The sequence below is a fragment of the Sinohyriopsis cumingii genome, chromosome 8 (genome assembly GCF_028554795.1).
Source record: "Sinohyriopsis cumingii isolate HCF-2022 chromosome 8, ASM2855479v2, whole genome shotgun sequence".
Classification (NCBI taxonomy): domain Eukaryota; kingdom Metazoa; phylum Mollusca; class Bivalvia; order Unionida; family Unionidae; genus Sinohyriopsis; species Sinohyriopsis cumingii.
The window spans coordinates 43,179,714-43,205,276 of record NC_142968.1 but is presented as its reverse complement, the minus strand read 5'-3'; the positions used below and the strand labels follow the sequence as shown (position 1 = coordinate 43,205,276).

General features: G+C 35.2%; 1 protein-coding gene across 1 annotated transcript in view; it reads left to right on the top strand.

Moving 5' to 3' along the window:
- LOC149793383 (hemicentin-1-like) overlaps positions 1–25,563 on the top strand; it is a 178,679-nt gene that overhangs the window by 19,086 nt on the left and 134,030 nt on the right. Inside the window, exons 12-15 of the mRNA XM_089968991.1 lie at positions 122–223; positions 23,556–23,622; positions 24,311–24,470; positions 25,025–25,347. Of these exons, the coding sequence (XP_089825117.1) occupies positions 122–223; positions 23,556–23,622; positions 24,311–24,470; positions 25,025–25,347 (652 nt within the window). The remainder of the gene's footprint in view (positions 1–121; positions 224–23,555; positions 23,623–24,310; positions 24,471–25,024; positions 25,348–25,563) is intronic.

Genomic DNA, 25,563 nt, shown 5'->3' with positions numbered 1-25,563 from the left:
TAGAATATTTATTAGAATATAGTATAGATAATTTTATTAAAAATATTTTTAATAATAAATTATCCGACACTTTTATTAAACCATGATACTTAAAAATGTAAAAATATATTTATTTTTTCAGTATATGAACATAATCAACACAAATGCTGCAGTTCAACAACGTTCCTCAGCCTCACATCCAAACAGCTATATTCAGGAGGAGACGGAATCAGAAAATACGCAGGTAAACTTCCCCATTCCCCTTTACCTTCTCCTCCTTCGCTGCTTTTTTATAGCATGGACAGAACCTTACGCATGTACATGTAAAGTCTGTTGCAGTCGATTTTACGTAATTAATGTTTGCTGAACATACCGATTTGGTACGCGTCAAAGCGCAGAATATATTCATTTCGGAAGGTACTGCAGCCATTCTGACATAACTGTACTCGAAATCAAAATAGCAAACTGACCGACCATTGCAATGCCAAATTACCGTCTCGTATCGAAGTAGGCGAGGATTCGTCTAAATGCTTCCACCTATCTCATTCTCGCTGTGTTGGCTTGTCAGTCAACATGTCAGTTTGACCTCAACTAATCTCTGTCTCTGCCTGTCTGTCTGTCTCTTTCTTTGAATATATCATAATACGACTGACAGACATACAGACAGATAGGTAGAAAGATTGACAATCTCAAGGTTAATCCACTCCGCGTCCCCTCTCCCACCTCTCTCTCTCTCTCTCTGTCTTTCTCTATGTCTCTAGCACTGTTTCTCTTCGTTTTTATGTAAGCATGTCAATTTTACCTCAGTGGATCCAGATCTTTCTGTTTCTGCACCTATGGTGGTAAAACTGACATATAAGAAAACCAAGTGTGTGTGTGTGTGTGTGTGTGTGTGAGAGAGAGAGAGAGAGAGAGAGAGAGAGAGATATTTTCAGTCCAACGTGTCTCACATTTGTTTTCATAAAGCCATTGTTGGACATTGTTGATAACACGTTGAGTCTCTTGCTTGGTTGAAAGTTTCTTTTGTGACTCAGTGATTTGTTCCACATTTTCAACTTTATCATCTTCAAATGGCTCAACAAAATTATCAAATCAACATTAGGTATACAATGCTTGTCACATTCTTCCTTCATTTATACCAATACGTTAAATTCCTAAACGTTTGTTTATTCGATATGAATAAATGTTTAATCGATATGAATAAGTGTTTAATCGATATGAATAAGTGTTTAATCGATATGAATAAGTGTAGAAGGTCATAATAAGAAGCAAATAAAAAAATTACAAAATGATTGGGAATAGCTGAAAACTAAATTTTATAGCAGACACACTGGATAGGGAAGTGAAGAATCCACTCCTATCACCAATACGTACTACTGTCCCTTTCTTCGGGGTTACGGGGCTCGTACTTTGTTGAAAAGTATCTCGATAACTAATATGTATGTATGCATGTAAGCATGCATGCATGTGTGTGTACCAACCCGCACAATGGGCCATTCATTGCTATGAATAGTGTCTGATTTGAGTGTTTCATACAGATTTGTCTGAGTTGTAGAGAAAAAAATGGACTGCGCATACTTGACCAAACTAAATTCACAGCCGTTGAACTATATCCAGCATGAATGAATGTGTGAAATAACAAATTTGACAATTTAATTAATTCTGACAATGCTTCTTAAATATATCACTGGCAAATTTTGAAGCAAGCTAAATTAAAACGCTAGATTTATATTTTTTCGTAGAGGAAAATAATTGAAGAGCTGAACTAACGCAATGGTTGAAAACATCAGGATGGTCATCCGATGGTCCCCATCCAATACAACCTTTACAGAAGTAGTAGTCTTCACTTTATAACAGGGACAAGTCGATCCTATTAATGCTCATGGAACACAGAAACGGTTCGAGGTGCAACGGAACATATTGGTGTTTCTGTACATGCAAAAATATTGCCAATATGCTTATATATGAATATTGTATAAGGGTGTGTCCAGTGCATAAAAACTTGTACAGCTTTTGTGTTGAATTTGAAAACGTATATTCCTATTGACTAATTTTAATGAAGGCATTATATCATTTCATTGAATTTACCGGTGATATATCTTCAAGATAATGTAAGAAATCACCATTACATACATTTTCCGTCCTACAGCTAATGTAATGACTGAATTTATGAAGTAGCAAAGAAGGAACACGAAACGTTGACGAACACTTTTTACATAACGTCTATTCGTAGGCATCTATAACTTGGAGTCTATGCGTATATTTTAATCAGGTTTTCCACACCAATTCGTAGAGTGAATATAGAATCAGATAACATTAATTATCACATGACTAACCTCTTTTTATACGGCGTAGGAACATACGTTTTGGCATGACGATTTCGACACATCCCTACGTCTTATCAAACTCGTTCGTTCCGCCCATTCAGTAGAAAACACATATATACTTTTGTATATGTATCGTGTCTCACCCGGTGTCTAATTCTTCGAAGAAATGTATTATATTTTGATTGATGATTCTATATCTTATAATTGTTAGTATATTGATCATGTATCATGTGTATGTTTTTGTTTCTTTGGTCACAATTCAATAAAGATTGAATGAAATCATATCACTGTTTTTGGCTATATTGATTTGATGTACTGTTTTCCTTTCTTTGCCCTTTAAACCTTATCGAAGCTATATTAGTTCATTTCTCAATTAAACACGACCTTTTCCATCGACATCTCGTACAATATTTTTGGTATTTACATAACAATGTGTAATGGAGTCTCTATAACGAATATATGCATCTAAATAGACATTTATACTTTTAATCTAAGCGCGTGAATTAGCCGTTATTTTAACATTTCGGGTTTATTACTGTCGTTATCAATTCACGGGGTTTGCAACCTGCATGGGTCTATAAAGCGTATTGTTCTGTCTGTCACTGTAAAACACTTTCATATACATCTACCAATATTATTTTACAAATTCAGCAATAATGTACAAGTAGCAGATAATAATGATTTTCGTTATTGTTCATAGTCAGAGAAAAATGTATTCTACTCTTATTAAAAAATCTTATCATCATTATCATCATCATCATCATCATCATCATCATCATCATCATCATCATCATTATTATCAGCATCATCATTCGCTGACATGAATAGATTGATCGACGAATTTAAGCTACATTAGATTGATATATGAATGGTTTCAAATCTACCAATCGATCAAAACATTCTTACAATGGGAGCAGGTGAGTTTACGCTACCACATGACCCATTGCAATGCTGTCATTATTTACAATACATGTTATGTAGCCATCTTTACTACCGGATAGTCTACATATTTCTATGAGAATTAAAAATTATCGTAAGTTTTGCAAATAAAACAAGTTTACATTAAGCTAATCTTTGTGTTACGAGGTAAAGAAAGTCTTCAATATAATGCACAACACATGGATGGAAAATATAATTAAGTGTATCTCTTGACATATAGTCTAGAAAATCCTTAATGTTGGACTTAAAATCACTTCTAAGCATCAAAATAACACCTCTTGCATAGCATTTATTTTTTTAAAAATTTCTCCATCTATAATTAAATACCAATTTCCTTGTGATCTTTATAAATTGGAGATGTCACTGGTGACGCTTGATATAATATCCGTAATTCTATTCAGTAAATCAGCATTTACTTGTATCGAACAATGCTGCATGTCATTCTGAACCCTCAAGACAGCATCATTATTTTCTGTATGTGATTCAATGCATATTGTAACTCAACCTGTGGCCTCTTTCCACATAGATACAACATTGTATCTCTCCATAAAATCAGAAAAATCAGGATCAACCATGTCCCATGTTTCAGACAAATCTATGAAATCAAAATATTTACCGTAAATTGAAAACTGCGTTTATTTTTATATTTGTTGAGACTTTAACTGTTCCAACTCAGTATTCAAAAAGGTCTTATTTACAACCAGTTCATCTTTGTCACGGTTAAAGTCGCGGTGCCATGGGCCTAACCTCTAGCTATGTTCTTCAGCGATAGAAGTAGTCTTATCTGTGTCGCATGCACTATCATCACAGTTCTTCAAAGTTTTGAACGACGCTGCGGAAATTTCGTTCGTTAAAATATTTGCATTTTTAAACTTATGAAGATTTCTTTTTGTCTCATTCATCTACACCACGCATCATAGAATTGACTTTTGCATCTTATGGCCGCACATTCACCTTCATTCTGTCCATCCTCAGAGACAATACAAGCACTGTCTTATTCATTGTTTTCCTCGCGTTTAGATGGAAACGCTCCTTGTCGATATTCAGGGCGAACTTCAAAAGAATGGTTGTAGGGGCGTGCTTCCATAGACAATCCTGGTCAAATGATAAAGAAATAACCATCTCCTTTTACATCTACTTTTTTGCACGAGTTTTAATTTTTTTATTCGTACAGCATATTAGTCTGAGATTATGTGACAAGTTATTGACCCTCTGACAAGAGTTCATATGATTATAATTGCAATGCCAGTAGCTGGTAAAGGAAAGTAACATTTCCATTGGTTAAAATGTTACAACGTTATCAAAATGAATTGCGTTTATTTCTGTATGAACTATAATGAGAACTACTTTTCTAAGAATACCCACTTCTATAAATAGAGTCACGTGTTCAGCATAATATAAGCACTGCCAGTTAAGGCAGACACAAAGGAAGCATTAAAGGAAAAGAACATTCTAACAATTTTTAAAATAAATAATTGAATAAATTTGGCTTCCATTGGTTGAAGGACTGGTATTATGACGAGCTTACTACGATCAAGCAGGACAATCCCGAGTGCTATAAATAGCTACGTAACAGAAAACACCAAACATGTATGACTACGCTAAATTACGATTTCTGTTTTCTATGATGCAATCAAAATAACAACGAATAATTGAAATTTCAATTATAAGAGTTTTACGCTGGTATTTCTGAGTTTATCGTGGTATAAACTGTCAGTTGCCGACTCACACAGCTTACATAACGCCCTTCGTTAAACTCTTAATTCATTAATAGGTTCCAAATCGGCGAGATATTGATCGCCAGTGCCTTACGTACGTCACGGTTTACAGACTGCTGCGTAACTTGTTAGATTTGTATATTTTAAGATCCTAGTTTGTGACGTGGACTGCTTGTCTGTCATTTCGTTCCACCTCTACTGGGTTTCATATTCCGACAACCACGATCCGACAACCACTGATATTGCACGCGATGTCAACAAGAACATCAAGATTTCAAAAACCGCCAATTAACCAGGCCCTTAATACTTTGAAGGGTATCTCTACAAATCATCGCGTTGAAAGTAGCGCAATACACCGTTACTGAGTTTATGAACTATACATATAAAAAGTTTCAATTAGTATAAGAGTTATGAGTACCAAAAAAAAGCATTTTGATATCCTGATAAATAAACATTGTCTTTTAGAGAAGTAATATGTTAGCGGAAGAATTTTAAATAAAACGTTACCAGAGCTGGAATATCTTACTAAATAAATTAGGGCAAATTCTTTGGGAATAAACTGTCTATTTATTTATGTTAAACTTTTAATTTACAGGATAATCAGGTGTAAACCATAACGAAATTCACAGTCACAAGCTTTGTGCATTAGAAACCAGTGACCCACTACCTCGTGTATTCAAATTACATCTAGCTTTTCTCATTTGTAAAAATACAACTGCCGGTCTCATTGCTCATTTTCAAGTTATCCATTATATTAGCATCATGGGGCCGTTAAGACAGCTATTAAACTATTGGCCCAAACAGCGGCCGTTTGCTGACCCTTTGAACGGAGATTGTACATCTTTAAGTTTATATACTTTATTCTTTCTATAAGACGGAGTAAATATTCACAAGCCTTTTTCTTTATGAAATGAGCATCGTACGGATAAAATATGTGAAGTAAATATTTTGAAAAGTCATTTTGCACCCAGTTACTGTTAAGGTTTGAATATCTATAGAAACGCCAGCTGTCAACACTGAATAAATTTAATCATCCAATCTCGTTCCGCGAGAGTTGAGAAACTGTATTTTACCAATAAAATATAAGGGTGACAACGATAAGTAAGATTTACTTGCCAGCATTACACCTTATCCCTAATTGATGTTAAAAGGACCCTATAGGTGAAAAACGAATCTTTTAAGAAGCTTTGTAATATCTAAATTCTCGACTTCGCTTTACGGGTTTGCAATGTAATCAAATTATAGAACTTTGTCAACAATACTCCTTAGACCAACTACGTTCAACATAATTGTATGCTTAATTACTCTTTATTTACAACGTTATTATATAAACTGGTAAATATCTGTAAAATACTTGAACAATATTACTGAAAATGCTTTAAAATGTGTATGAAATGGGATTCGAACTCTTATATCTTAGATAAGTTAACATATATACTACCAGTTGCGTGAGAAACACTGGCTGTGAGTATGAAACCACCATATGTGAAGGTGTTTTACGAGGAGGGATCTAGTTCACAAGTACTGTTAGTACTGGCCGGTCATTCTAAAAAATAAGTTGGAATTTCTAAGGTAATTTCTAGTTCAAATAATAACTGACGTATCGCAGTTCTAAATGTATCGCAGTTCTAAAAGTAAGAATTGACAAACCTTTCATTAAAAGGTTTTCCATCATAATAAAAAAGAATCTGAATTTACAGGGTAGTGTCTCTATTTAAATAAATAATTAGCATAACATAAAACTGATTTGTGAGTTTGTATTTCTAAATACAGACTTGGAATTTTCTCAGTTTTTCCCTTCATTCTATAACTAGTAATTGGCTTCGACAATTTGACAATACAGTCAACTACTGCTTTTAGAACTACGTGCTATGTTTCAAAGAAAAGTACACTCGATTGATTCACGCCCGCATTCCCAAACATTAACGTAATTAGGTAAAATGACTAAAAACTAGTTCATGAGGCAAGTTATCCTTGGAAACAGAAGTTCGTCGTTGTTATTCAGAAGCACGAGGGCCATGCGTTTGCTAATGATACATAAGTGATTCTGAGTGTTTTAAGTCATGACCTATTAAGGGCAAAGTGAACTTATCCCAGAATAGGATCCACTATTTATATGCCCGCTCTCACGGTTTGATCACGAATTGATGTACTGTAGACTTAGATTCTGACTTCCTCTTTTTCCAGTTCGAACCCAGTACTTCTTCGATAATACTAGAGACATCTACATCGCAATGTGACACCAACGCTAAAAGGAGACCAGAATGATGTCTTTCTCTTTCTTTGAGAGTGGCCCCATCAATAATTGGGGAAGGATATAATAATCATGTGCCCAATAAATTGACCATCACAATAGATTAAATTTACCCATTCACATTTCTTTTCCTGAAACCTGATGGAAATACTTTTTCATAACTGAAAAATAAATTGTCAGGTGTCACTCCGCAAAAAAACTGAACAACATTTCTGTGACTCTCGTAAATTTCGTCCACAAGAAAGGAGAGTTTTTAACATCAGCACAAGGAACATCATTGTGAGAAGCAACACAATTACCATCGAGAGGATTTCCAGTAGCAATATATAAATCGCCGGTGTTAATTCTTCCTGCAGTAACACCTAATATTTCTGGCATTTCTAAAATATACAGTACCAACGGCTAGCCCTGCTCTGAATTCGAGCTTCCTGGAACACAGGTTGTGATCTATCTATCCATACCCTAAACTGAGATTTCCATGGGTCCAGCAGCGACATTTCCGCCAGGCCCCATGTCAACAACAGTAGCATTGTCAGTTGTCTTTCCAGTGATGGTGTCTTTAACTTTTACAGTTTGAACGCTATTAATATTACAGACAATTCGTGCGTTGTTTTTTTATTCATTTTCTTATGTTACGTGTTAAGCTAACAATAAAACAGTAACAAAAGAAAGATTGAAAACAACAAGCTTTGAAACATTTAACAAATAATTTATTTCCCTGGTGTGCGTGTGTGTGTGTGTGTGTGTGTGTGTGTGTGTGTGATTTGGAGTTTTAACGTAGCTTTAACAATTTTTCAGTCATATCGCTACGATATATGCAGTGTGTCAGTTTATAGTGATGTCTAGCACTGGGGCATCATGCCGCAGACATGTAGCATGATATCCCACCCAGTCACATTATCCTGACACCAGGCCGACCAGTCCTGACACTAACCTCTTAATGCTGAGCGCCAAGCGAGGCAGCTGTTAGTACCATTTTTGTAAGTCTTTGGTATGACTTGGTCGGGATCGAACCCACGACCTACCACATCCGACGCGGACGCTCTAACCACTAGCCACCGGAGCGGTCTTATTTCCCTGGAAAAAAACATTGCAAAAATTGGAAAATAAGAACTTACGGTTTTAAGAATCAAATCCAAAAATAATCCAAGAATATTCCACTAACTAAATTTTAGAAGTCCTAGTAATGTCCTTTATGAACCACAGAAAATTATATTCCGGCGTTTAAATTTCGAATAAAATTAAAATAAATAAATTTGTCCAAGAATTAAACATAAACACTCAAATATTGCCAGGAAAATAATTATCATTTATAATCCAAAAATTCTGAATAAAAATTAAATAGAACTCCCAACTGACACGACAGACAATTTCCAGTGTAAAGAAAAAAGCCCGACTGAGAAATCTCTCTATAGACATCGATATAAAACCTGACTACTGCGCAATGTTTAAAAACCTAGAATTGCAAAATAGAGGCTGTCTACATATAATAAAATAACGACCTCCTAATATGACCTTGATAAAATCCAATCATTTTACTCAAGAATAAAATAAAAGTTAAATGTTGTTTACTTAACTTCAATCAAGACCGGGAACTAGGTCAGAACTAAAAGCAGTGTTTCTATTATTAAGTATTTATGAACAGATTCAGGTCAAACTGAATTTTCTGGAAAATATCATATTCCTAGTAAACAAAATTCCATTACATTGGCATGTAATGAAATTAGAAATAAAAGAATTGAAATTTACAAACAGACAATTAAATCATATGAAATATAAATTAAATCAAATATACGTATGAATTTAGTATAGAATTCGTTCCATGGGGAGAGCATTTTGGACTGTTAATTCTCACACACAGGTAAGATTTTTTATATATCATAATTTGTTTCCATATAAATTACATGCTTTGAAAATTATGCTACTATTTCTCCGAGTAACTTTGTTAGTGTTTCAATTTCATAATATTTTCCAAATAACCGATTCCATTTCTGCTGTAAACTAATCTTTTTGTATACAAAAATAATTCTTCTATATTTACAGCACTAACTTTCCTCTCTGTTCCTAAGATTTCTACTAATTAATTTTAATGCAATTTCTATCTAATACACGCACATGTTAAAGTTTGATTGCAGATAAACTTCATGGTTATTAATGTAGCACTAACACAAAACTAAAATTCGTACTTTTCTTTCTCTTGATTAATATCTGACGCCACTCTCCTTGGAAACATTTTTGCGTGGCTGTGTGCAATTATTTATATTTATCTCTACTATGAAAGCAATAGGAAGATACACTCAACATCGGCTTACTAGTAATATTCATAGAAATGATAATTATTTTCCCCACAATGCGTTGAATCAAAACAATAACTGTAGTTACACTCAAATATGTTCCGTCGATGATATAAAACAATTATGTTTTAACAATGTCAAGAAATTATACCATAAGATAAGCGTCTCTTCATTAAAAAAGACCTAATGCACGTTTACCAAACCAGTATTTCACTCAGTACGGATCAAACTATTTCGCAAATCAATTTAGAGACGGGATTTCAAAAGGGTAATGGGTTTTCAAGAAAAGGCAACAAAGCAAACGTTTGTGTGTCTATTTACTCAAAGGGTGCATAATACCCCCTCAAAAAAACCAACATGCGCATGAATAAAACGATTGTTAAATTTCAAGTGACTGCACGTTTTGTGTGTGTGCACTTTTTTCTAGCGGGGCTGGGTGTGATTTGGAAACACCGGACAGCTCACACCTAAATGCGGGCCCTGTTCACAGTCTGCCAGGATGATGTAATAGCGCTATAACTTAATAGATGCCAAAATATATTAAATATATGAATAGTGGTGGGGAATAGACCTCAACTCCAAAGTTTCTCATTGTATTATTACAAGTCAGCTTTTAACCATTAAAGAATCGAGATACTGTATTTTTTAAAAATTAGAAATGCCATATATGTCCCTACTGATCCGAAAGTCAAGGTCTTTTGCTCGACATGATCAAAATAACTAGTCAAGCGAAGGACTTAATTTACTTTGTGTACATTACGGACGATATCTGTATAGAAAACAAAGTAAATATGTGAAATGAGATTTGAGGACACACACGCTGCCCATACAGTCATTTCGGGGTCTTTGTGTGTGTGTGTATGTGTGTGTGTGTGTCTGCGTCACTGATATTATACTGTCATACTGGAGTTATACTATAGTTTCCAAGGTCAAAATTTGCCGGAGAAAATTTATGAAATCAGATTTAAACCTTAGAAACCTCATTTGAATTTGTTAGATTGGACGCGATTAAAAACTTGATTAAACCAGGTAGGTTTTTGGACGAAAACGAAAAAGATTGGCCATGGTTAACCAGAATATATCGCCAGATCTGATTTCGATAGATTGACAAAAACGTACACCTTTTGAATAACAATTACACGATTATATCAAAATGGCTAAAAACGAGTTTAATCAAAGATGGTGCGGTTCATGTTTGGTCAACATTCCGGAGAGAGAACATCTTTTTAACTCGAGACGAGGAAATGGATTTACAGAGTTACGAATAAAAAAATGAATGGGCCGAATGTCTTATCAATGGATCTGAAATAAACAGTGTCCGTATTAGAAAAGCGACTAAAGTTTTCAAGCGTGGCAAAACAATAACCAATGATATTTTGTGTAATTCAGGTAATTATGGTAGTAAGGTGTTTCAAGAGAGATTATAGATCATAACAGTCACGCGTGGCCTAAAACAATAACAATTTCTAGGAAAAAACACAGAATCTATAATGGTGATGCTTTTTAGGAGATTGACAACATTAGTAAAAGTTACCCTGTATAGGTCTGACTATTTCACAAGGCGGGTTAGACGGTGGATCATCTTTGGATGAGTTTGTGCTACCACCAGGTAAACTTTGTCGGAAAGAATCTCTCCAACACAAGATGCAACAAGTTGCGTTTAAATACACCATCTACAGATCCATAAGATCCAATACCAACATAGATGAGCTACTCAATAATTGTTTGACAATGTCGTCTGTTGTTGGTCTTAAAGCACCAAAAAAAATCATGGCGTTCAATCCAAAGGAATTTATCGACGATATATCAAGATCTTATGTCAAGTTTGCACACAGCGGTCTCCGGGACACAAAATATTATCCATCCCATATGATCTCTGTTTATAATCTTCCTTTTAAACCAGCTAGTTTTCATGGAAATGGTGAACGGAATTAGTATTGTGAACGATTCGGTCATCCAACGCATGAAATGACCAGAGTAGGACTAAATGGCCCAATACCTGTCGACTACGATCTAACTGGATTTGCCGAGATCGAATCATTTGTGTTTTCAACAAATAATCATCCTGTGATACCTGCATTGTTTGGTCGTCATTTTAATAAACGCGGTATCAGTGTTAATCTCAGTGAATGCTGTGCAAAAATAAAAGTGGCTGAGCTTTAATAGTACTATTACGATATATGTTTGAGGCTTATTTTCCTATATCGGTGACAGTAACATCTACGATGATACAAGCCAGTGAAGACAGTTTGGTTACCGCGTGACGATAAAGATATGTGTCGGAAAGTTATTGGAAAATGTACCACTGTTCCATCATTTAATATTGAACTCTGTACAAGATTAAATATTGATCCTGTATAACCATAATCTGCGAGCGAAAATACCGTGGCAAAAGGTATATTGATGTCACGGCAATGTGCAAATTGGCCAGATGGAACACATACTGGCACAATTGTTAGCTACTACAATGGTGAGTCTCCGCATTTTAATAATTTGAGATCTTAGATGCTTACATATTCGTCAAAAAACATGTTATCGATGATCAATCGATTTCTAAATAACGCTGTTAGAGTCGCCACGGATTCCTTTTATATAAGTAGATGGCTCATAGACCTTGTGAAACCATTTATCGATAGCGATGCTAGTCCAAGTTGGGGTCATTGGAGATTAAAGCGTGAACAAATACGTAATTATTTTGAATCAGCTGATATTAAATCAGCTGCAGTGTACTACTGCAACAATAAATTATCACAACCGTCGCTGTGTCCGTCAGTGATTTATCGATTGGATCATTCACTGACTCAGTCAGCGACGACAACCGTCGATAATTAGATGATGCGAGCTATAAAACTGTTTATCTTAATGGTCCAGGTGGTTCTGGTCAAAGAACACGTGCAATACATTTATTTACAAATTCAGATATGATTGTATTAACAGCAGCTCACCGGCTTGCCAGGGAGATGAAACAACGTGGAGTTAAGTCATGCACGTATCACAGCTTCTGTCAATGACGCGGTGATGCGTGGATTTGGGACGAAATATGTAAAATGTCTAAAGACACGTTAAAAATATTTCTCGACTAGCTGTCTACCACAAACACGGCACTTATCATGTGCGGAAATCAATGACAACCTCAGCTGTGTAGAATTGTCTACGACACTCCAACGACCGGATCAGCCACCTCTGGCGTGCCAAGAAAAAATTGGTTGGTTATGCATGAGAAGACAAAACCCAAACAAAACAGTACCAGTTTGATCTTGCTGTTGAATTTGTCATGGCTCTGAAACAATGACAACATAATCACTGCGCCTGCAGTAACATAATAATGTTGTTGCATTTTTGTTCTAATGAGTACGACAATTTGCAGTGGACAGAATCGATAGTAGTCTCAGTCACACACACGAAAATGTCACACTGACATGTTCTGAACGTAACCGAAGTAAGGGCGCTCGATTCCTTGGTAACGCGAATCCATCCTGGTGGCAATTATGTATTTTTCAGGCATCATGTGTAATTGATCACAGACAAATAAACACTGAGGAGCTGTTGAATCTAGGCCTGCTAGTAGATCTCACCACGCTGGAAATTGTATGTGCGGTTACATTTCAGACGGGATCGGTTGCTCGTTTTTACCACCCTCAAGTTCACCAGGTTCATTTAAATACCCGACTGTCACGTTCCTGCCCAGCACTGGACTCTGTCAGTGACTTACGGCTGAGTAGCAACGGCGCGGGATGTGTCTCTTCATGATTGCATCACTGGGTTTCATAGCAATTTCAATATTTTTTATTTTACTGGCTGTGTTTTTCGTCTTACTGATCTCACAAGTCTGTCCTTAATAGCCGAGACTGCTTTACCAGCAACATCACCAACAGGGCCCATACCCTCATCATGAACAACTTCAATGGCTTTCATTCCTAATGGTTTTGCAATCGGAATAGCTTTTGAGGCTATGCTTTTGAAGAAACCTTGAATAACATCACAGAGCTCATTTCCGCTGATTTGCTTTATAAACCGGTAATTGTGAATTTATCACCCTGACGTTTTCAGGGCCACTTTGGGAAAATATAATCAACTTCAACTTAACCTACCACTCTCTCAGATGTTCATAGTATCTGTAGAGCGTCCTCACTATTCCCAAACCGGCAACAATATAACATAGAACCTATTAGTTACCTTCTCATTTAATAACTGTATTCGTGAAACGTTGGAGAGGATGATATGCAAGACTGGAATAAAGAATGACCTTCACTATTTGGGTCTAAAAGGCCGTTAACCTATTTTGATTTCGAACTTAGGTTCTACCCTCAAGGAACCATTGTACTCTTTATACATTTAAAAATACAATTAGTGTTTAAATGCAGATGTGGATTGCTTCTATATGTTGATGATTTTCTTCTATGTTATGGATCCAGACATGACTGTAATTGACAACATATGCAACAGTAATGGGGAAACTGAAATGGTTTACAATTCTCAAAATCCAAAACAAGTTTGTTTGCATATCTGTCAAATACGCAAACAACACGATGATCCCAAACTCAGGCTTGAGGGAGCATTACTTTCAGTATTAAATATTTTACTTATCATTTTCAACAGAAAACTCACCTTCATTTTACACCTTAAGCAATTAAAGGAGAAATGTTTAAAAGCCCTTGATCAACTCAACGGGGTAGCGCTGACTGAAAGGTGTAGATCAAAAAGGTCCTAATATTTACAGAACTCTCATCAAAACTCGACTATGGCTATTTAAATATGTATGATTCAATACATAATCAGGGAACTGTGCACATCTTTAGGCCCTTAAACACGTGACCAAAGGGAACTTTTTACGTAGAAACTAATAAACGACCCATATCAAATAGCTGAGAATACATGTACTGGAAATATCCCCTGCATTTAAAATAAAATCCTCCGTTTCCAACATACATATCTGTCTTTCTTCCCAGCTACAGAACACTTTTTGAAAACATATTAAACCACCATTCCAACTCTGCAATATAATATCATACTTTTAAAAGTAAATATTGATCTTTCAAAACTCGTGAAGGGTTATGTCTCTGAAAAACCAACGTGTTTTTCTAAAACAGTTAAATCTGTAAAAAGGAGAAAGTAACCAATTTTTCGTCTTTGGACACTTTGCATCCAGAACTCCTTTCAAAATGCGAAAATATAAAAACTGCCTGAAGAATTTTTATGATGGATAAAAAATGATGCAAATTCTGCGACAACTTTTATTAGTATCAGGTACATTGGAAAATATCATTTACCAAATTAGTGTATCGATAATTCGGCCTTGAACTATAATATTATATTATCCAGTTATTATTTTCGGATTCTGTCTTGGTACATTAACCACGTCAGAAGAAGCAGTTGGAAGAGCCCATTCTTATCAAAAACACCAAACTGTCCACCAGATCACTTTTTGTTGACTACCCTGTCATGTCGAGATCAAAGGTAATGACAAAGCAGACCAGACTGCAAATGTGTCCTTATCTGTCCAAGCTTCTGATTTTAAATTACCTATTGCTAACTTCAAACATTTTATTACGAACTTTTTATTTAATAAGTAGCAGGCATAATGGAACAATGCTGTCCATACTAGCATAAAGAAACTGTGTGATGGAGTACCACCTAAGATATATTTGACTTTTTGAGAGTGTAACAGAATTGAAACCGAGTGGCTTTGGACTAAATGAATAACACAAACACAGTGTCTGTGAATGACGTGACCTGTATATTGTACGATAAGATGACGGCACAAAAATAATGAATGAAACAATCTATGTAATACCCGACTCTCGCACACACTCTTTACACATTTACAAAAGAAAGAAATATATATATATATATATATATATATATATATATATATATATATATATATATATATATATATATATATATATATATATATATATATAATGACGAGGATTGACATGACGACGACACAGTGCTGAAATTAGCAATGTTAATGATGACCACCGATGTTCTATGTAAAATGAAACAAAACAAAATAGCATAGTTACAACCCACGCCGGTGCATTCTATTTCAACTTCCCACTTTGAAAAAAACACAACATATCACAGTTCCACTTTGGCTCAAATTTCCAGACTCATACTGGCTCAACTTCACCCTCCACCAGTTTCAGTCTGGCTCAACTGCACTCTCCACCAGTTTCAGTCTGGCGCAACAACACCTCCCACCAGTTCCAGTCTGGTTCACCTACACCTCCCCCTCCACCAATTTCAGCTACAAATAGATGAAACTGGTAGCGTATAATACGAAATACACTATCACACAAACTACTCAAAATGCATGTATATGAAATGAATAAATATCCACTCAACAAATGCATATAGTCCATTGCATTATATAAATGTCCTTAATTGTTTACACAAACAAAAGAATACACTAAACCCGCTCTCTACGTGTGAATTTCTACTTCGAGTCCTACACGTGAAAAGGAATAAATTCTGACAGTGCATTGTCTGTTAAACTTGTTTATTTTATCTATCGAAGCTTTATGAAATTTACGATAATAATAAAATAAGTATGTCGCGAACACAATGAAAAGCAAAAATGTACAAGGGAATCAAAATTATTTTAACAGTTGTCACTTACCCCTATGGCTGTAATTTTGTGGTTCCAAACCAACACTCTGTGACAAGATCCAAACGATGATGTACCGCTTGTAGTAAAACCTTACTGTTTATACTATATACAAAAAAACCCAAACAAAACCCAACACGTTACAGACACAAGTGTAAAGTATCTGTGCATGTCGAGAAATGTGGGCATCACGCTACGAGCGACCTACAACGGGATGCACTCATTCAGTAACTATATGTCAAGGTAATAAAAACAAGCTACTCTAGTTAACGCTGTACGCGTCGTCAAAATCAAATATACATTGTCGTCGTTTAATGCAGTGCTGTCCAACCTTTTTTGACGCTATGGGCCACTGAAAAATGTTTTCCTTGAAGCCGAGGGCCGCAGCAGAAAGCGGAAAAGCAACGACTATATAGCTGCTCGAGCTCTGGCGGGCAATTTAAAATCAGCCCGCGGTCCGCATGGGTCGTGTTGGACGCACTGGTTTAATGCAAAACCGAATTATTTTCTTGCCTTATTCCGTGACAGAAAGCATGCTGTTATATAAAATAATCTTAAATATATGTTTTGAGTATTTTACATGTGTTACCATTATCTTTTATTTCATAAACATTTTAAAGTCTTTTAACATCTTTATTTTGTCTTGTTTATTTTTCATGCTTTTGTTGCATGTCGAATGGTTCATCTTCCTGATTTTTTTTAAATTGACTTATTTTCCAGTGTTAACATTAGTTGGCAAGAATTAAACACTATTGCGCAGAGGTGCCATAAAATGCTAAAATGTCGTTCAATTTTGTGAATCTCGTTAGGAGATCTTTCTTAAAGAGGAACTTGGTTAAGCCATTCGCATTATCACTGTTATTGTCAACAGTAGGTACAAATTTTTCCAATGGTGTCCGGTATTTAACAGGGTCTTATAGGCTGTCTGTTCTTAATCTAGCCGTGCTGCACTATCGTATGCGTGGGACTGAAGACCGAGGTACCTATAATGGTAAAATAATGTTGTTTTGGAAACGTCTGTGTTTTTTTCAGCTGCTTCTATCGGGTATGAAAGTTCTGCATTCAATGCTAATGACCGAACACTGTGATCTTCATGATAAATATCGAGCCCTTCTGTTCTGCTGCTGCAGCAGCTACCTCTGAGTCGTGCAAGCATCACAAGATCTATTTCTGAATTTCTGCTTCTCGGGTCATGTATTCTATGCTGACTTTGGCCGCGTCTAATTTAGCCTACTTTTCTAATTTTAGTGAAGTATCTGAAGATATGGACTTAATGGAGGACTTTCTGCCAGCAGAATCGAAATCGGACTTTTTTCGATGATACTAAACGCGTTTCTTAATCTCATTGTTCAACCGAGTCGCTCAATTTTCCGAGCGCGTTCTGCATTAGCATATTTCTCGTTTTATTCATATTTTCTTATGCTATAACCTGTTTTAGACTTCTAATGTGTTTCTTCTAAGGAAAAGGCCGTAGTATCTGTTATAATATTGATATGTTATGAATCTGGGTTTGCAAATTTATCTTGAGAGTATGTTTGACAGAATTGCTCCTTTCCACTTGCAGAATCCCTATCGTTCGTTCAGTGCTGTCCCAAAATATGTCAAATTTTTCTTCGAATACACTACATTTGGTTTGCTAGAGTCGGAAGCATTTTTAAGTCAATAATAACGGACGTTTTTGGAAGACGTCTAAAGTATCACTCTGCTTAGAAGCCATTTTGAATGATCTGATACAACAATTAAACGTTAGCTTAAGAAAGTTTATTTAAAATGTTTAGTGTAGGAGATACGTTTTAAGTGATGACCATTAATCAAGTTGTCCCGTGCCTGTATATCGATTGGTGTATGTGAATGTCTATCTCTTTGCCATGGTCTTTTTTAAAATAAATATTCTGCCTCGTGGGTAGTTGAGGCAAATGAAGCATAACTCCATCTCAAACAAATAAATCTCTCGCTTCAGTATACTGCCAAACTATCCCCCCCCAATCCATCTAACTCCGTGTATTTGATATTGTCTTGAGGCCCAGGCACCAAACCTTGTACACTCAGAAACCAAATTTAATCCCACCTTTTTGCAAGTAAATGTGCTGTCACTAAAAAGCAGGAAAATATCTGTTGAAAATAATGCACAATTCTTTCATCCCAAATTATTACCGAGGTTATCAAAAAATCCCAAATTAATATTTGACCTTCGCCAATTCAAAACGTCTTTAGCGCATACTCTCCTTTCAGAGCAAACTCGGTGAACTCAGATCATCCTATTGCAGCAATATGTCTATGTATAGAGACGGTTCGAGAGATGGAGACACATATAAAGCTGTTGTTGCAACGACATATGACATTTTCTGCAATTTACCCAATTAAAAGGATAGAGCCTAAAGTGTATGTGCAAAATTTTTAGACATACTGAACCTTTAAAGTGCAATGAAACTTCTAAAATTCATATCCTTTCTGTACTAAAAGCTTTGAAAAATCATAAAGCCACTATTCCGTTAATAGCTCAGATATTTCAGAAAAATCATGTCATCATACAATCTTTACTTTGGCCGCCTAGTCGCAATTGTATAAAGGTTAATGAAAAGGCAGATGAAGCAGCCAAAGCTACCATACTGTCACCTGTTTCCGAATGGAAAATTCCATATACTGACTTCAATTATTTATAAATCAGCATGTTCGTAATAGTTTGCAAAATATTGGAATGTCACACTGCACTAAGAAAAAAACTGTTGGAGAGTGGAACCTCTAGTACAAAATATTTCGTAGAGATGATGTTGTAGTATCGCGTCTCGGACACACCTACCGGACTCGTGCAGGTTGAACCTCAACAAGAATGGATAATATCAAGTGTCGTCTGACAGTGAAACACATTTTTGTCGAGTGTGTCGACTTCTTTCATGTGGGACTGAAGTGGTTTGAACTGCATGAAGAAACTGTATGATATTTTACCACCCCCCACACACATTTTTTAAGGAAAAACGGTTTATGCAACACATTTTAAGCATTTTTAAGGATTTTTTTGTGGGACCTCTGTCTGTTATTTTAGACCAACTTTACAGAATGCTATTATACAACGTTTAGTATTTTTGTCTTGTTATACTTAATATTTGTATTTATTTCGACGGAGTTATCTTCCAAAACTGTTGTACACTTCAGTTTTACATTTTTCGAACTTTATCTTTAGTTGGTACCATATATTCAATTTTGTTCTGAGGTGCCGAAAAACATTACTATTTGTATGTAATTTATAGTTGATTTTCTTTCATCCAAGGACGATTGTCTACTTTAATTTGTATGTCCACTATACCCATAATGTCAACATATTGTTACATTCTTATTTCTCCCCAAAATCCGTCCTGTTTCATTACTCTGTCCCCCACAAAACGACATTTCGAATGTCAAGTTTAAATTTGAGTAATGTTGAGTTACATTAATGAATTTGATGTTAAATTCTCCCTTTCTCTTGTAGTGACATCTAGTGTTAAATTCCTTCATCCCATCCCCCACAGACACATCCAGCTGTAATACTAAAATCCAATTCCCACCATACCTACGCCGTCAGCTAATTGAAACAGCTAAACCTTTGCATCGTCAATGTAAACATAGATACCTATAATCGCTGTAGAAACTACAAATATATTCCCTTATGAAAATGGCAGGATGTTGGGAATCACCTAACACTACGATATACTTCAAATGTATGTATCTTGACCCCCAGTTGTGTCAAACAGGAAATCGTTATCTACTCAAGCGAGAACTTTAGAACGCGGCACTTAGATGACTCGGGATGTTGTGTTATGGGGTGGTCGCACTCAAGCAACAACTTCATACGGTATCGCACAACACCGACTTATATGTCGTGAAAATGATAAACAATCAGGAACATATATGCAATGGTAAGTCTGCTATCTAGTTTAAACAAAAATACATTGCTGTTATCAGAATATCATACGAAGTTAACACCTTCAGGCTTGAGAAACGTGCGTGGCGCTTATATCAATCCCTCCTGTAAAATATAGGCTTATGAACTTTATGACCGATACATTATATTTTCAAGTAAAGGAATAAAGTCATAAAGTATCGAAATGTATGCGTAAGTAAAATGATATGTGACGCGGAGCAAGTAAATCTATCGCATGTCTATATTTTTCGTAACTCCTGGTACATAATTTTATCTAACGTTTGTAATTTTTATTCATGACTGTAAATTTTAGTAATTTCTCATTATCTTTACTTAGAACTTGCCAATGAGACCAGGGTCTGTTATGAGCTTAAAATTACATAGTATATATATAAATAGATGCTTACGTATCTGTTGACAGTTACCAATATTGGTCTTAATGACGACTTTGGGTCAATTTATCATTGGCTGATTAGGTTTGGGCAGGTCTAGAAGAATTAAGTAATTTCCCATTTTTTTTCGGACAGTCACGTGAATATGCAGTTTCAAAATATATTGAGTATTATGATATGTCACGTGGGGGTATATTGTGAATTATAGTCGTAATTGAAAGTGTATTTAAGGAGAGAACTAAGCAGTCAGATTTATTCCTCTTTAGGAGTCATTGTTATTTACCTGTGTTCATGTTGTAAGTCTGTAGACCTGTTTTATATTGTACTTAGATATTATTATACAGAAGGTGCGTTGACACACACACACACACACATATATATATATACATATATCGGATGAAAAACAACACAAGCCGATGATTCTGCGCGAATATATATATATATATATATATATATATATATATATATATATATATATATATATATATATATACGTATTCGCACAGAATCATCGGCTTGTGTTGTTTTTCATCCGATATATGTATATATATATATGTGTGTGTGTGTGTGTGTCAACGCACCTTTTATATTTATCCACTAAACCGTCCAAACAAATGTTTTTCTTCTCGAATAATATATATATATATATATATATATATATATATATATATATATATATATATATATATATATATATGTATGTATGTAGAGAGAGAGAGAGAGAGAGAGACAGACAACTATTGCGAATAGATCAAATGAGTTCAGGAAAACACCATCTTGATCACATCACGATTCTTGGCGGACAATTATATTTCCCATTTTGAAATTTATAAAAAAACTTTTCATTATTTTTGACTTTAATAGAACTTTATCAGGATTATTTAGGATTCACTTCATAATGATTTAAGTTCCTTTCAGATTTCCATGTATAACATTGTTAATGAAATTATTTGTTGGTTTGTAAAAAAAAATCTTGTTGGTTCTGGTTTTTTATATTGCTTTGTTTATGACCACATAGTCCTAACAACGGTGACAAAGGAAATGAAAAAAAAAAATTGAAAGTGGAAACAACGTTATACCTTGAAGCTGAGTAAAAGAAAACTCGTGAACGAATACACTTGTAGATAAACCGATGCAGCTTACAATGTGCACTACGAAAAAGTTGAGAAAATGTACATAGACAAAGAAAAAATATTCCAGTACTGAGGATATGATTTCTTTGCTTCAGGAATGCAATTCTTGGACACTGGAATAATCAAAACGATGATAAAATAGAGGGTGGATATTGTTAATAATAAACTGTGATTTATTGGTTACTTTTATCCCCTCCCAGTTTCTAAGTAACATGTCTTTTAAAAGTCAAGAAAAATGTTATTATAATAGTTGTCCTTTAGTTGTAAAATATAGTTCGAGGTGTTTTATATTTTGGTTGTTGAATCCGTCAAATATTTGAATCGTAGAACTATATAGTTGCATGCTAATACCCTTTGGGCATTGTAAAGCTGTTATACGTGCCTGTATCGTGAAAGTCCCGATATTACAAGTACATGACATATACCTTTATTATGATTACAACGCCTGCGAGTACTTAGAATTATATATATATATATATATATATATATATATATATATATATATATAAAGTCTATCACATGTACTCATGTAGTTTACTATTAAACTGAATGACATGCTATGGAAACTTAAACCCTTTTTTGTGAGGCGTCGTCCTTTACAGCTTACGTCACGGTATTCCTGAGCCCATTTCGTGATCATGATGCGGAAAGTTACTCCGGTTTTCGTAACATGAAGCGACTGAGCACGCGATATATCCAGTGAAGCCGACCCATCTATCTTAGAAGCGTCCCCTAATATCTCAACGGAATCTTGTACCACACTGGAAGCTTGGTTGACTTCCTAGCAGCATGCCATTGCGTTCTGCTTATCCGAATAAAGTTCATATGGACTCGGATATTATTTCAGAAATACGTACTAGTTTTTTGCGCTAGAGCGAGGTGCATAAGTAAATTTTAAAACCTGACCTTCGACCCAGCTTCATTGTTGTTCCAGGAAAGCGTGAAGTTCTGAAGTGTTACGTTGTTGGTGCATAGGAGCTATGGATTGGGTTATGCTACTTGCAAGAGGATACTCTGTCAGTGGTGTCACATAAATACTTCGCATTTTGAAGTAAAAATGCGAATAGTATGTGTACATAGACTAGTCTTAATTTGTGCTTGCCTAATTGTGTTGGTTCTCGTGCACCTCGCATCTTTGCCTTTGACGTAGTTCCATCCCTTCTTGGTGGTGTTGGGTGAACATATGGACACATGCCCGTTTATTTGGGTGGGGTTAGGTGAACACATGGACACATGGCCGACTTAGGTTAGGATGCGTGGAAGATAGGCAACAGGTGCCGTTACTGGCGGCAAAGTTTCACTTCCTACATGGGATGAATCATAACAATTGTTACAACAGTGTTACACACACACACAGACATACAGACACACACACACACACACACACACACACACACACGTGGCACATTTTGTTTCTATGATAATGCTCTCTGAGTGTAGAATATTTTTTATGAGAATGAATAATAAAATTAAATGACTTGAAATAAATGGAGACGAAAAATAAATGCTGTATGCTAATAAGTGAATACTTGATACTTCGATTGAAAGGGGTCAATAGTACTTTACATCCTTTTTCATCTATGTACAGCCCCCAAATATCTTAGACGTTTTAGAGGAACGCGGTTAATACAAAAAATATTAATACTGTTTTAAGGATAGTACTATTCTATCTTTTATCTATTATTTGATTTGTATTTTACAGAATTTTAGATCTTTACAGTGTATATTTTATTTGTGGTCTTTGATCTTGCAAAAATGTTTTGTGCAAATTAATACTATTTATTTATTTAACTTTACCTAATTTTTGGCATTTTATAGCGTCGTATGTTATGGTGTGCCTTTAAGCTCTACTCCATAAATACATTCACTTAATCAACACACTGTGTACTTAATTCGATAAGTATAATGAACGCAAACAATTTTCTAAATACCACTTGAAGTCTGTTTTATGTTGGCAGCCATCAGATTCGTGCACTCTTTCTACCCGATTTACCTCTTTTATTTTCAGGAAGTCATCCATGCCATTTTATTGATATATCCAGCTTTCTTGTGGGGATGTATTGTAACCTTAGCAGGTGAGATAGTAAGGGAGAATTCTCTGAGCAAAAATCACTAATACATTGTATAAAAATACAAAATGCTACACACCACTGCCAGCATGAAAAGAGCTTAATGTATTGATATACAGAGGTAGACCATATAGGGTTATCCAGTTGCCCCCGTTTTCTAAGTTGCTGTTGTTCGTTTTCTTTATCTCTTGTTTAACATTTGCAAAACTTTTAAGAATCTCTCTATCAATAAATAATGTTTATTACACGGAAAAAAATGGCTGGAAATTACCATTGAAACAACACAATTTAACTGGAATGGTTCTATACCGATTAGCAGGTACAGTTATAGGTAATATAAGATGTACAAATATAACTTATAATTAACAAAACACGTAATTTTACGGAGACTAGGAGTACACCCACTACTACTACTGTCAACATCATCTTTACCCACACGACCACCATTATCATCATCGAAATAAATTAAAAATACAAATAAGATATGTATGTAATTTGTATCGTTGGTGTAAAATACATTGCACCCTGCTTGCATATCAAATGAATATTACACGGGTTTTGAAATGTATTAATTTCTGTGAATTTCTTTCCGCCTTCATAACCCAGTTGATTTACGAACTTAAAGTTCAGTTTTGGTCATTATCCAGATCTCGTTGTTAGCATGTTTCATTAATGTTTGTTATAATCTGTACAGGTGCACAAACTATGTTAGTCCCCAACTACACTAACTCGGTTCTCCAAGGTGAAGAGGTCACACTGAAGTGCTACTTTCCCGATCCATTGTCGCTGAGGAATTGTCAATGGTATTTTACTCAGAACGATGGCGTGGAAAATAACTTAACTAATGGAACAAGGTATACATGGTCTTATAGCTTCAAAGATAGACATTATGTGCATATTCCGATCTCATTCAAGAATGCCACCTTTACCGACACTGGGAAATATACATGTGAAACGATAACTGCCACGGGAAAAGTTAGAGGAGAGCTACTACTGAATGTCTACGGTAAGAAAGCTCTTTGAATTTGGTGCCAGATTCATGCAGAAGTTGTTTTTTGATTTGTTGGGTAGCGAGACAAGTTACATGTAACAAAACCTTATTGGCGATGCATGGCATATGATCTGTTCAATTTTGTGTCGAATTATTCTTTCAGTAGAAACAAGCAGATGACTTCTAATACCAATGTCTGTGTAATTCTTGTTTTATCCTTGGTCTGTTTGTTTTATTTGCACCAATAACCTTCATATTAAAATAGTCTCTATCAAGTGTGAAAAAGTATAAGATACTTCATTTTAAAGCTATGATATATGCAAGAGTATGTTTCATTAATAACTAGCTACTATTCTTAGAATATTCTAAACACGATCAGTTAAAATCTTTGGTTTGAAAAATTTGCCTTTTTGGAAGAGAATCTTATTTTACAAGTGTCTTCTCAGCTATGCCAGAGATTACAGTTCCCAAAAGTAACTACACAGCTGTATCTGGTACAAATGTAACTCTCGAGTGCGTGGTGAATCCCACTGGTGAGATCAGTATTTCTACTGGATGGCAGAACATGTTTCGTCAACAATGGAACAATATAAGAAAATCGAACAAATATTTTTGGACCACGCAAATGCCGTCTCTTGTCGTATCAGAAGTCACGACAACGGACTCTGGAGTTTATAGATGTTTTGCATTCAACCATTTAATCAATGTTACAGGATCACAGATATTCCTACAGGTACTGGGTGAGTGTTAAACTGAATGAAGTTAATCTACATTGTACTTACCACATGCATTCATTGAATTTTCCAATTAGATTTACCTACTGCAACTTTGTATACCACCAGATGATACGGAACGAGTATTGCTCAATGAACATTAAAAGAAAACTTCTTTGTAAAGTGAAACAATTGCTGTCATAAAAAGTTTCACCTATCTCAGTGAAGACTGATAGATTTTAC